Source organism: Zophobas morio, unplaced genomic scaffold, assembly GCF_036711695.1.
Source record: "Zophobas morio isolate AGI-343-1 ecotype UQ-CSIRO unplaced genomic scaffold, CSIRO_AGI_Zmor_V1 ptg000038l, whole genome shotgun sequence".
Lineage (NCBI taxonomy): Eukaryota > Metazoa > Arthropoda > Insecta > Coleoptera > Tenebrionidae > Zophobas > Zophobas morio.
This window is the reverse complement of record NW_026972143.1, coordinates 4,000,118-4,014,973: the sequence shown is the minus strand read 5'-3', so window position 1 is coordinate 4,014,973 and position 14,856 is coordinate 4,000,118. Positions and strand designations below refer to the sequence as shown.

The following is a 14,856-nucleotide window of genomic DNA, read 5'->3' as shown; positions in this document are numbered from 1 at the left end:
CTTTTTATAATCTCTGAAATGTTTAGAATTATTAGAATCTTCAGAATCTCTAGAATGATTAGAATCGCTAGACTCTAAAACTTGTACAATTCTTAGAATCTTGACATTCTCTACAATTTACATAATTACTAGAATCTTTGGATCTCCGAAAACTCTTGAGTCTCTAAATCCCATGGAATCTCTAGAATCTTTAGAATATCTCCATCAAAAGCAAAATTTAGAATCTACAATTGCTGGAACCGCTAGACTATATCTGTGAATCTTTCGAGAATTTCCAGAATCTTTAACATCTCCAGAATCTCTAGAATCGCCAAAACGTCTCGAATTTCTAGAATCTCTAGAATTTTTGGCGTTTCTAAAATCTTTCATATCTTTAGAGTGTTTAATCTCTAAAGATTCTGTAACCGCTAGACTCTAAACCTTTGGAATTCTTGGAATCTTTGGAAAATCTAGAATCTTTAACGCCACCAGAATCTCCAAAATTTCTAGAATCTCTAGAACCTTTACAATCTTCAGAACACCAGAAAGATTGAAATCGCTAGACTCCAAAAATTCTACAATCTCTAGAAGCTTTGGAATCTCTACAATTGTTGGAACCGCTAGACTCTAAATCTTCGAATCTTTCGAATTTCCAGACTCTTTTAACATCTCCAGAATCTCTAGAATCGCCAAAACGTCTCGAACTTCTAGAACCTCTAGAATTTTTTGAATTTTTAACCTTTTTAGAATCTTTAGAGTCGCTAATCTGTTACCGCTAGACTCTAAAACTTTGGATTTCTTGGAATCTTTGGAAAGTTTAGAATTTTTGACGTCTCCAGAATCTCCAAAATCTCTAGAATCTTTATACTCTTTAGAATCCCTAAAAAGGTTGAAATCGCTATACTCTAAAAATTATAAATCTTTAGAATCTCTACAATTGCGAAACCGCTAGACTCTAAAACTTTGGATTTCTTGGAATCTTCGGAAAATCTAGAATATTTGACATGTCCAGATTCTCCAAAAACCTCTAGAATCTTTATAATCTTCAGAATCCCTAGAATTACTGAAACTGCTAAACTCTAAAACTGATACAGTCTCTAGAATCTCTAAATCCTCCACAATCTCTAGAATCTTTCAAATCTCTAGGATGGCTGGAATCCCTAGACATACCATTAATACCATATTTAGAACCTCTAAATTTTCTACAAACTCTCGAATCACTAAAATCTTCGAAATTTTTTGAATCTTCTGAATTTTTGAAATTTCTAGAATTTTTATAATCTTTGGAATCTCTAGGATGGTTAGACTCGCTATACTTTAAAACTTATACAGTCTCTAGAATCGCTAACTTTCCTACAACTTCCAGAATTACTAGAATCTTTGGAAATTCTGAATCTCTAAATCCTCTACAATCTTTAGAATGTCTGGAATCTTCAGAATCTCTAGAATTGTAGAATTGCTGGAACCGCTAGACTCCAAATCTTGGAATTTTTCGAATTTCCAGAATCTTTCAACTTCTAAACCTCTAGAATCCCCAAAAGGTCTCAAATTTCTAGAACCTCTAGGATTTTTGGAATTTCTAAAATGTTTCAAATCTTTAGAATCACTAATCTTAATCTGTGAAGCTTCTGTTGCCGCTAGACCCTAAATTTTTGGATTTCTTGGAATCTTTGACGCCTCCAGAATCTCCAAAACCTGTAGAATCTCACAATATTCAGAATTCCTAGAATTACTGAAACTCCTAAACTCTAAAACTTGTACAGACTTTAGAATTTCTAAATTCGCCACAATCTCTGGAATCTCCGAAATCTCTAGAATCTTTCAAATCTCTAGGATGGCTAGAATCCCTAGACTCGAAAATTTGCACCATATTTAGAATCTCTAAATTTTATGCAATCTCTCGAATTACTGAAACCTTCGAAAATTTTGGAATATTCGAAATCTTTGAAATTTCTAGAATTTTCAGAATCTTTGGAATCTCTAGAATGGCTATAATCGCTGGATTCTAAAACTTGTACAATCTCTAGAATTGCTAAATTTTCTACAACTTCCAGAATTCCTAGAATCTTTGGAATCTCTGGAAATTCTGAATTTCTAAGTCTTATAGAATCTTTGGAATATCTGGAATCTTTAGAATCTCTAGAAAAGCTGAAATCGCTAGACCCTAAAACTTTTAGAATGTTTGGAATTTTTATGATCTTTCGAATCTCCAGCATCTTTGGCATCTGCAGAAATTCTAGAATCTCTAAAGCCTCTAGAATTTTTAAAATCTCTAGAATTGCTGGAACCGTAGGCTTTAAAACGTTGAATTTCTGGAAATCTTTACAATCTCTGAAATATCTAGAATTTCTAGAATCTTCAGAATTTTTGGAATTTATAAAATTTCTTGAATCTTTATAATTTCTAATCTCTAGAATCACTCTAACTGCTAGATTCTAAAACTTTCGACTTCTTGAATATCCAGAATCTCTAAAATATTTAGATTCTTTATGATCTTCAGAATCCCTAGAATTCTGACATTTCAAAACTGTAAAACTTGCACAATGTTTAGAATCTCTTCTTCTCTATAGTCTCTAGAAATACTAGAATCTTCAGAATCTTTCAAGTTTCTAGCATGGCTGAAAGCGCTAGACTCGAAAACTTGTACCATATTTAGAACCTCTAAATTTTCTACAATCTCTCGAATTACTAAAACCTTCGAAATTTTTGGAATTTTCTGAATCTTTGAAATTTCTAGAATTTTTATAATGTTTGAAATCTCTAGAATGGTTAGATTCGCTATACTTTAAAACTTATACAGTCTCTAGAATCTCTAACTTTCCTACAACTTCCAAAATTACTAGAATCTTTGGAAATTCTGAATCTCTAAATCCTCTACAATCTTTAGAATGTCTGGAATCTTCAGAATCTCTAGAATTGTAGAATTGCTGGAACCGCTAGACTCCAAATCTTGGAATTTTTCGAATGTCCAGACTCTTTTAACTTCTAAACCTCTAGAATCCCCAAAAGGTCTCAAATTTATAGAACTTCTAGGATTTTTGGAATTTCTAAAATGTTTCGAATCTTTAGAATCGCTTATCTTAATCTGTGAAGCTTCTGTTGCCGCTAGACCCTAAAATTTTGGATTTCTTGGAATCTTTGACGCCTCCAGAATCTCCAAAACCTGTAGAATCTTACAATATTCAGAATTCCTAGAATTATTGAAACTCCTAAACTCAAAACTTGTACAGACTCTAGAATTTGTAAATTCGCCACAATCTCTGGAATCTCCGAAATCTCTAGAATCTTTCAAATCTCTAGGATGGCTAGAATCCCTAGACTCGAAACTTGCACCATATTTAGAATCTCTAAATTTTATGCAATCTCTCGAATTACTGAAACCTTCGAAAATTTTGGAATATTCGAAATCTTTGAAATTTCTAGAATTTTCAGAATCTTTGGAATCTCTAGAATGGCTATAATCGCTGGATTCTAAAACTTGTACAATCTCTAGAATCGCTAAATTTTCTACAACTTCCAGATTTCCTAGAATCTTTGGAATCTCTGGAAATTCTGAATTTCTAAATCTTATAGAATCTTTGGAATATCTGGAATCTTTAGAATCTCTAGAAAAGCTGAAATTGCTAGACCCTAAAACTTTTAGAATGTTTGGAATTTTTATGATCTTTCGAATCTCCAGAATCTTTGGCATCTGCAGAAATTCTAGAATCTCTAAAGTCTCTAGAATTTTTAAAATCTCTAGAATTGCTGGAACCGTAGGCTCTAAAACGTTGAATTTCTGGGAATCTTTACAATCTCTGAAGCCTCTCGAATTTCTATAATCTTTAGAATTTTTGGAATTTATAAAATTTCTCGAATCTTTATAATCTCTAATCTCTAGAATCACTCTAACCGCTAGATTCTAAAACTTTCGATTTCTTGAATATCCAGAATCTCTAAAACCTTTAGATTCTTTATGATCTTCAGAATCTCTAGAATTCTGACATTTCAAAACTCTAAAACTTGCACAATGTTTAGAATCTCTTCTTCTCTATAAGAGAAGAAAAAAAAGCACTAGAGTTAGAGCATAAGTATAGAGTCCGGAAACTTCTAAAAGTAATTTATAAAACAATTTAAAACATAAAGTAAAACAGTCTCTGTTCGGAAGGAAGTACACAGAATACAAATCAAATAACAAAAAAAAAAGTTAAAATGGCCACATTCGAAGAAAGAGTCCTAATTCCTAGACTTCAAAACGATTTTTTTTAAATATTAAAACATACTCTAATTGAATAAAAAAAAAATACATTGACTAAAGACTAAAGAATTCTTCATAAATTACCAATCTGAGTCATTTTCACCAGTATAAAAGTCAAAATACTCTCCAAAACTTTTCAAAAAAAGTTAAGGCAGACTCTATTTGAAGTTCAAACAATCTGTATTCGAAATAAAAAAGATGTTAAATTATAGAGAACTCTTTGCAGATTACGAATCATATAACAATAAAAAGTTAAAATAGCCTCTATTTGAACTGACTTATAGACACAGAAAAACTTAAACTTGAAACAGCCTCTATTAGAATAAAAAAACGCTAATATCCAGAGAACTCGTCAAATATTACCAATCAGAAGTCATTTTCGCTATTTCTCTTCAAACAATTCCGAAAAACGCAAAAATTTTAAGAAAAAGTTACAACAGTTTGTATTCGAAAGAAGAAAAAAAGCATTAGAGCTAGAGCATATAGCGTCCGGAAACTTCTAAAAGTAATTTATAAAACAATTCAAAACATAAAGTAAAACAGTCTCTGTTCGAAAGGAAATACACAGAATACAAATCAAATAACAAAAAAAAGTTAAAATGGCCACATTCGAAGGAGTCCTAATTTCTAGACTTCAAAACGATTTTTTTTAATATATTAAAACATACTCTAATTGAATAAAAAAAAACATTGACTAAAGACTAAAGGATTCTTCATAAATTACGAATCTGAGCCATTTTCACCAGTATAAAAGTCAAAATACTTTCCAAAACTTTTCAAAAAAGTTAAAGCAGTCTCTATTTGAAGTTAAAACAGTCTGTATTGGTAATGAAAAAGGTGTTAAATTATAGAGAACTCTTCGCAGATTACAAATCAAATAACAAAAAAAAAAATTAAAATAGTCTCTATTTGAACTGACTTATAGATACAGAACTCGTCAAATATTACAAACCAGAAGTCAGTTTCATTATTTCTTTTCAAACAATCCCGAAAAACTCAAACATGTTAAGAAAAAGTTAAGACAAATGACAGCGCTAGCACATATTGCAATACATTATAGACTACGAACAACAACTGATATCAATTCAACAGAAAAAGGTTAAAACAGTTAAATTACAGACAAATTGTCGTAGATTACAAATCTGCGGTCATTTTTGACATAATCTTCAAATAATTCCGAATTGTTAAAACAGCCTCTATTCGAACCGAAAATAATTTTGACTTACAGAGGCTTTTTTAAAAATTACAAGTCATAATAATAATTTCACCATCTTTTTAAGGTAAAAGAGCCTCTATTCGACCTAAATAAAAAGTAATCACATGTAGTAAATTCATCATAGATTCCAAATCTGAAGTCATTTTAGCTATGGCTTTTCAAATAATTCTGAAACACGTAGAAATTTCTAAAAGTTTCGAAAATTTTTCAAAAAACTTAAAATAGCCACTATTTGAATAAAAACATGTTAAAACTTAAATTAGTCAAGACACAAAAAATGCTTGCATGCTCACGCTATTTGAAGTGAAAAAAGATCTGGCTAATTGTATGAGACGCCTATAAGTGGGGTTCGCCAAATAGATATGGGCACTGTGAGAGACGTTTCTTATAAACAATGAGATAGAATTCCTTTATTATAGTGATATTTTACATTTCAAAATAAAATTAACAGGTATTGTAATTTTTCGTTTTTGTGGCTTCCATGATTTTGCATATTCTATTCATCATTATGGGCATTGTCGTTCAAGAATTTCAGTAAACGAATTCAAATAAAATAAATTTGATGAAAATAAGTCTTAATTTTATCCGTTTGATTGTTATTTAAACGATTTCTTGCAAAATTGCTCCTACGCACTCTAATTTTAAGACGGAGCATTGTAAAAGTGATGAAACTGACAGATCATGTGGGAGGCGATTCCATATGGGACCGTACGTCAATACTCCTCGCAATAAAACCCAAGGAACCACAGCCTCCCTTCTTGGCGCAGACGAAGAAAAAAATCCGCCCAATCCGGCCCTGTCCGCCGCTGTCACTCCTGACAGGCGCGTTCAAATTCCCCGCCCGCGTGACGTCAAACGAGCAGCTCCGACTCGTCCCGATCCCCATTCGTGCATTCAGTGTGGCGGGCGCGGCCATATTGGCAGTACGCGAGAGTGTCTTGTGTGTTTTTTAGTGTTGTTGTGAAATTTCAATCGATAATCATCCCAAAATGTCTGAAAGAGAGGATAACGTCTACAAGGCGAAATTGGCAGAACAGGCCGAGCGATACGATGGTGCGTATATTTCCCGGAAAAGCGTCCCGACCCGGCCAAAACGGCCATCGCCTCCCGGACGCTCCACCATTATTGACAAACAGCCATTTTGACAGCCCGCCGCGGCCCGGCCGCCGCCTCCGCCCCCGGCGGCCGCCGCTGCCGTTTACGGGCCGAATTCTTGTGCCGTGAATCATCGCGTTCTTGATTTCTCGCCGGGTGATCGATGCGGCGCCCCCGGGCTCGTTGTGGCCCGCCGCCGCCGCCCCCGGCCCGCGGCGCCCTTCGCACGTCATTTTTGGCAGAAAAATGCGGAAAATGCGTCAAATGGCGGCCGCCGCCGGCCTACGCCGGCTGGATCCTCGAGGAGGCGTTTTATTGCCCCGCTTGCTTGATTCGCTCGATTGCGTAACGCGGAACGGTTCCGGTTTTTTTCCGGAAATTCGCAAGTGACGATTTGACTGGATTCTGTTTGCTTTGGCACGTGCGTCATTTCGTGGAAAAGTTGGACGGGCACGTGACGATTTTCGAAAATCGCTTCCGGATCGACGATTCAAGGTTGGGGGTGCGGCTAACCTTGGCCCAGTTTGCTTAAAAAATGGGGATGTAGTTTTTTTCGGAAAGGGGATTGATTTTTGAGGGCGGCGGGGAGGGGTGGGTTGGGGTGGCGGCGGCGAATGCCAATCGATAGTAGCGCGAGAAGAATGATTCCTGGTTTAGACATAATTCTTAGGAGCTGGATGGAATTTCGGGGACGAAAACACCGTCTGTCACTAGGGGGTTTCATATCGAGCTATTTGTTTCAACTTTACGTCGAAATTGAATTGGCCTCATTCATGGAAACTAGTTTCATAAACCTGAATATGTTTTGGGTTGTTTTAAGTCGTTCCGGGGCCAAATTGCTGAATCCGGTGGTTTAAATTTAATTTTTGATGTGTTTTAGGGATGAGCCGCTTTACTGCGCTGTTAAACTCTTTAAAATGATGAATCGAGTGAAAATTCACTTTTACCATCGTGTTTAACATAATGAGTCAGAAATTCAATGTGAATTGTGAAAGCCTGGAATTTTAATTTTTTTAATAGCATTGATGTGTTATTTCGTGCATACAGTGGAACTTCCAAATTGTACAATGTTTGTAATGTTTGGTTGCTAAAGTAACAGTATTGAGATTATTCTTTAACAGTTTTGTCACCAGGAACTTGTGGTAATAACTATACATAAAACAGTAAAACTTGTCTATGATTCGTGATAAATTGCGTGGTGACATATGTCATTTGCGCATAATAAAAGATTCAGGTTTAAAACAAGAAAGTTGTTCCATTTACCAACTAATGAATTAATTTTAATGAACCAGTTTTTAATGTTCTAGATACAGTCGAACTTCCATAGGCGTATAATAATACTTAGTGTCTTATTCATTGTGTACTACATAAATTTCTTATTGGATAAAAATGGCAGCTTAAAAAAACATAAGTGTTGCCCAGGAATTTGAATTGCAATATTGAAATGTAAAAGTTTGCAGAAAGTTCATGATATAAAAATTTTGAGGCTAGTATAAAGTGGCTTAGTTAATCTAACAAAAGGTAAGTCAAAATTTTTGAAACTCTTGTTATGTTTTTAATCAGACGTTTAGGTATGATATAGGAAGGAGCAAAGACGGCTTGTGATGAAAGTTCTACTGTCGATGAAACAGAGTGCAACACGTGGGTTAAAGATATTTTGACTAGTATTTATAATTATGAGATGATATTCCTTTAGTAGAACTGATACAAAAAATTAATTTCATCATCACAGACAAAAATCTACAATGATCTTGAAGCCACTGAACAACCCACAGATCAATACATTGTCGATAGTGTGAAGGCAGCTAAATGCTTGAAGAAATGAAATAATGTGGAAAGGACAGAGGAAGTTTTTACATCAATAAATCTTTGAACGTTAAAGAAAAATTCTAAAAAAAAGCCCGTGACTGGAAGTTCGACTGTATTTGTTTCGGCTTTACGCCTAAGTTGAATCATTTCTCCAATTGGAATTACAGTTGTGCTTGACCTCATTCATGGAAACTACTTCCATAAATTGAACATCTTTTGTGTTGTTTTTTGATTAATTCTGGGGACAAAAGTGCCCCACTTCAGTGAGTCCAGTGTGTTACCGTATATGTTATTTTTGAAGTGTTTAGCGATGAGTCGCCTTCATGTCGCTGTAAAAGAACGGTTTAAAACGATGAATCAAATGAAAATTTACTTTTACCATCGTGTTTAAATAATGACTCAGAAGTTCAACGTGGATTGTGAAGGCCTGGAATTTTTCTTATTTCTTTAATGGTCAAGAGCACGAGTACAGAATTTTCAATGGTAATTTAATTGATCTGTTATCGAGTCCGTCGGCCGACTTTACTTTACGTTTCCTCGATCTTTCATGACGTTTCCGTCTGTCTGTCTGTCTGTCCGTCTGTCTGTCCATCTGTTCGTCTGTCTGTCTGTCTGTCCATCTGTCTGTCTGTCCGTCTGTATGTTCGTCTGTCCATCTGTCAGCTGTCCTGATTTTGATTAGACAGATAATTCCAAAAATACTGGGCCGATTGTTGCCAAATTTTGTATTTATATTAGGAATATCATGTAGATGGTAAAATGGTAACCAAAATTTGTCTAATCATCGCCACCAATAATGTGATGACGTCACTTCAAAATTGTACGTAGTAAATGGGTTGTAAATTGTATAAATAACATACTTCTACACATGTAGTTTATGACTCCGTGTTGAGTTTTTACCCAAACCGTCCAGAAAAAAATCGAAATTATAAAACATTTTGCAATTTAATTTTGAATCTTCCAAACTCATTGCTTTGAAATCTTGCAGATGTTTTAAATTTATGGTAAGCATAACATATTTTTAAACAAAGTATATTTGCTTATCTCCTCCAAAAAAATGATGACGTCGTCTCAAAATTTTACCGGATAAATCCTGTCTAAAATGTGCAAAATATGATCAGTCTATGCTTGTGATTTATCACTGCATTCATATATTTTAAATTTGCTTAAACAGGGTGATAAAAAATTAATAATTAATGAATGCGTGAATTTATATTATTGATTTAATCAGGAACTGCAAAACCGAATTCTTATTAAGTCTAATTAAACTGTATTTGCTCATCCCCCCTAAAAATTGATGACGTCACCTCAAAATATTTCTGAATATATCCTATCTTAAATGTGCAAAATATGATGAGTCTGTACTTATGATTTATTTTTAATACATAATTAATGTTTTTTAAACTTGCTGATACAGGGTATCTCAGGAAAATTAATGACTGAGTTGTTGAAAAATAAATATCCAATCAGATTTACGAATTTAACTCGTTACTATGGAATTATACAATTTAAAGCCTTTTAAAGTTATCAAGTTTTTACAAGTTTAAAAGGGCCAAAATCAGTCTTATCTTAGCAAGTACTAGCCCCGCCCACCCGTCCTCGATTTTCTCAGAGGGTATGGCGTTTGCCAAAATCAGTCTTATCTTAGCAAGTACTCGCAAGTATTACCTTCTGAGAAAATAAAGGCCGGGTGGGCGGGGCTAGTCCTTGCTAAGATAAGACTTATTTTGGAAAATAACACGTTCTGAGAAAACAGAGGGTGGGTGAGCGGGGCTAGTATTTGCTAAGATAATACTTATTTTGGCAAATGACATATCTTCTGGGAAAACAGGGGGCGGGTGGGCGGGCCTAGTATTTGTTAACATAAAACTGGTTTTGCCCCTATTAATCTTGTAAAAACTTGTGAAATTTAAAGGTGTTAAATTGCAAATTTCCATAGCAACGAGTTAAACTCCAAAGTCTATCCCAAATGTGCAAAATGTGATGAGTTTTTACTTGTGATTTATCATTGCATTTATATTTTTTAAATTTGCGTAATCAGGGTGACTCAAAAAATTAATAATGAATGCGTGAATTTATTTTATTGATTTAATCAGGAATTGCAAAACCGAATTCTTTGAAATCTTGGAGATGTTTTAAAGTTATCATAAGCATGGTAAATTTTTAATCAAAATGTGTTTGCTCATCCTCCCTAAAAAATTGATGACGTCACCTCAAAATACCCCCCTACTTTCTTAGAGTTTGTCATTTGTCAAAATAAGTTTCTTTCTCAGAAGGAGTGGCATTTGCCAAAATCAGTCTTATCCTAGCAAGTACTAGCCCCGCCCACCCGCCCTCTCTTTTTTTATAGCTTATGTGATTTGCCAAAATCAGTCTTATCTTTGCAAGTACTAGTCCCGCCCACCCGCTCTCTATTTTTTCAGAGGTTACGGCGTCTGGCAAAATCAGTTTTATCTGAGCAAGTACTACCTTCGGAGAAAATAAAGGGTGGGTGGGCGGGGCTAGTACTTGCTAAGATAAGACTGATTTTGGCAAATGATATACCCTCTAAGAAAGTAAAGGGTGGGTGGGTAGGGCTAGTACTTGTAAGATAAGACTTATTTCGGCAAATGACATCCTCTGGGAAAACAGGGGGCGGGTGGGCGGGCCTAGTATTTGTTAACATAAAAATGATTTTGCTCCTATTAATCTTGTAAAAACTTGTGAAATTTAAAGGTGTTAAATTGCAAATTTCCATAGCAACGAGTTAAATTCCAAAGTCTATCCGAAATGTGCAAAATGTGATGAGTTTTTACTTGTGATTTATCATTGCATTCACATTTTTTAAATTTGCATAAACAGGGTGACTCAAAAAAATAATGATTAATGAATGCGTGAATTTATTTTATTGATTTAATCAGGAACTGCAAAACCGAATTCTTTGAGATCTTGGAGATGTTTTAAAGTTATCATAAGCATGGTAAATTTTTAGTCAAAATGTATGTGCTCATCCCCCCTAAAAAATTGATGACGTCACCTCAAAATACCCCCCTACTTTCTTAGAGTTTGTCATTTGCCAAAATAAGTTTCTTTCTCAGGAGTGGCATTTGCCAAAATCAGTCTTATCCTAGCAAGTACTAGCCCCGCCCACCCGCCCTCTCTTTTTTTATAGCTTATGTGATTTGCCAAAATCAGTCTTATCTTAGCAAGTACTAGCCCCGCCCACCCGCCCTCTATTTTCTCAGAGGTTACGGCGTTTGCCAAAATCAGTTTTATCTGAGCAAATACTACCTTCGGAGAAAATAAAGGGTGGGTGGGCGGGGCTAGTACTTGCTAAGATAAGACTGATTTTGGCAAATGATATACCCTTTAAGAAAGTAAAGGGTGGGTGGGCAGGGCTAGTACTTGTAAGATAAGACTTATTTCGCCAAATGACATATCCTCTGGGAAAACAGGGGGCGGGTGGGCGGGCCTAGTATTTGTTAACATAAAACTGGTTTTGCCCCTATTAATCTTGTAAAAACTTGTGAAATTTAAGGTGTTCCTAAGTCTACACGAAATGTGCAAAATGTGACGAGTTTTTACTTGTGATTTATCATTGCATTCATATTTTTTAGATTTGCTTATACAGGTGGCTCAAAAAAATTAATGAATGTGTCAATTTATGTTATTGATTAAATCAGGAACGGCTCACCCCATTTTCCTAGTAAATACTAACTTTTGATAACAAAATAATGTTAGGTTAGAAGACATTTTCTCATTTTAGTGCAAATCTGCCTAACCCAGATTATTGAAATAAAATTAATAAATAATTAATTATTGCATATTGACGTCCTTCTGAAAGCATGCCGTGTGTAAGATTTTGGATTTTGCAGTTTTAAATATTCGGCAATTTTTTTTTTCTGTAGATTTTTTCGAAAAATATTCAGAAAAGAAACTTTTTCATTTTGTTTATCAATAATTGTGAAAGCTCTCTTCGATTTTCGTGGAATTAAAGACAACTCCATATGCTTCCTCTATTTCTAGATCTATGTCGGAATCGTCGTTGCCAGCCACTAGATAATACTATGCATATAATCTTTTGATATTTCTGTCAGAGTTTAGAAATGTTATATTCGTGTAATCTAAGTATTTAGAAACTAGAGATTGCCATCAAATTTTGTATTATTAAAAAAAAAACAGTCTTGATAAAAATGTCTGAAAAGAACTGATTTTTATCACTCAAACAAAGCAAAAGATGAAATAATAAACTATGATGAAAAATTGATGCGTAAGTGTAGGAAATGCTGTCAAATCAAATGCCAATCATCCGTCAACCCGACTGCATTTAAAATGTAAACCGTTCATGCTCTAACGTAAACTATATTCCTTTGGCTAGTCTTCGAAAATAATTACTCTATTATAAATAAACCGCAAATAATAAGTTTTTACTTGAGATTTATCATTGCATTAATACTTATTTAGATTTGCTCAAACAGGTGGATAAAAAAATTAATGAATGAGTCAATTTATTTATTGATGAAATCAGGAAAATTTTTCCATTTTCGCAGAAAATTTTGGGAGCCGGGCTAAATTTAGCGTTTTTCTAGTTTTATGAGAAGAGTAGCCCCGCCCACCCACCCTTTTTTTTCTTAGAAGATATGTCATTTACCAAAAACAGTCTTATCTTAGAGATACTAGCCCCACCCACACACGCTTGCTATTCTCATTCTAACGATTTTATCTCCCTTCAATTGAGATTCATCCGTCATTCGGATTTAATAAAATGAATCATTGAAATGGAGGCGGGGTGGGTGGGCGGGGTAAATTATATGTTCTTTTGTAAAGTGAAAATGAAAACTGCGCATGCGAGGTGCGAAGAAACTGTCTCAGCTAAGTTGCATTTGCTCGATTTTCTGCGCATTCACTTAATTTAATGCATTTTTACTTAGATCATTGTTCAAATCAACATACACATTTTTTTGGTAGCGATACACAAAACAGTTAAACTTATGAGTGATAAATTATCTGCTGTCGTTATGTGTCATTTGCGCACAATAAAGCATTCATGTTTAAAACAAGAAAATTGTCACTTTTACCACTAATGAATTATTTTAACGAACCAGTTATTTATTGGTCTAGATAGTACGCGACGTATATGACGTGTTTATTTTTTTTTTACATATTTTTTTTGTAGTTCGATTATAGACATTCACTCAAATGACGCACACGGGATTTAAAAAAGGAGATCTAAAAAGCGTCTGAGGTCGTTGTAACGACACCACATTAGGTGAATCACCTGTGCGTTCCTAGAAGTTATTAACCACCGAAATGTTATGGCGTGAGTAAGAGAGGTTGGAAGAAATATAGGGGTTGTAATTGAGAGAATTAAAGCCCACGGAGGACTTTATCGACGACGTTAATGAAACTTTGTTCATCCTATTCAAAAAATCGATGACGTCATCTCAGCATTGTTAAATGAATGTCGCTTTAAAAAATGCAGCGTGACGTGTTTGTTTATGTGTGTTTAATAGTGCGTTCGACTCTTCAAATGTGTACATAGCGGTTGTCCTAAAAAAATTAAGTTCGACATTTCACCAAGATACCATATGATTGAAAAAAAAAGTGGTCTAGAAAGCCATGAAATTTAGACTTATTGTTTTGCGCTGACGTGTTTTTTGGCAGTGAGTGTTAATCTCGTCTATTTTAGTGTACGTGTTAAGTTGACCTATTAGATCGTATTTACTAACACGATTAATGTTGAGTGCCAATTTTTAAAAAGTAGATTAAAAATTAATGTTTTCTGAAATACTCCTGTTTAATTACACGTTGAACCTCCATATCGATGATTTAATTTATTGATTGATGGCATGCTCATTTAATAGCATCGTTAAATTGGGAATGCTTTTATAGAACGAGAGAACTATAACATATAAATAGCCTTTGGAAATCATTTTATAACTACATACAACACCTTAGATCTGAACGTCGTTACGTTGAGGATAAACATTAAAGAGGGAATTGCGGATACAATCGAAACGATTATTTCCACAGGCGTTATAAACAGGGCACAGTTTTCGCACTAGACAAAATCCAGTTTTCTAGGTTTTTTTTAAGGTCACATTTTTCAACTGTGGTTACTTTGCACACTACAACACTGCAGACTGTTTACTGAATTATGTATGTTTGTTAAACGAAAACTTGCATATTAAGATTGCAATGCAACAAATTGACGTTAAACAACGTTTAATTTTTTCCACCCTGTTGCTCGATCCTTTCAACCGCCCGGTTTTTTCCGGAAATTCGCTGTTTGATCTACGTCGATTGTTTGTTTTAACATGTGCGTCATTAATGGAAAAATTGCTGGTGCACGTGATTTTCGAAATTGACTCACTGTGATTAAAAAAAGACGAGGAGGGAGGTTTTTTTTTTTCAGAAAGGGGATTGTTTTTTGAAGGCGACGAAGCGAGGGTAGGTTGGGGTCGCGGCGGCGGCGAATGCTAATCAATAATAGCTCCAGAAGAGTGATGTCTAGTTTACACATGACCGGTCGAGATTTTGG

At 34.7% G+C, this 14,856-nt stretch overlaps 1 protein-coding gene across 1 annotated transcript in view; it reads left to right on the top strand.

Moving 5' to 3' along the window:
* The first annotated feature begins 6,314 nt into the window (after positions 1-6,314).
* LOC135140185 (14-3-3 protein epsilon) overlaps positions 6,315-14,856 on the top strand; it is a 28,623-nt gene continuing 20,081 nt past the window's right edge. Inside the window, exon 1 of the mRNA XM_064070612.1 lies at positions 6,315-6,485. Within this exon, the coding sequence (XP_063926682.1) occupies positions 6,422-6,485 (64 nt within the window). The 5' untranslated portion in view covers positions 6,315-6,421. The remainder of the gene's footprint in view (positions 6,486-14,856) is intronic.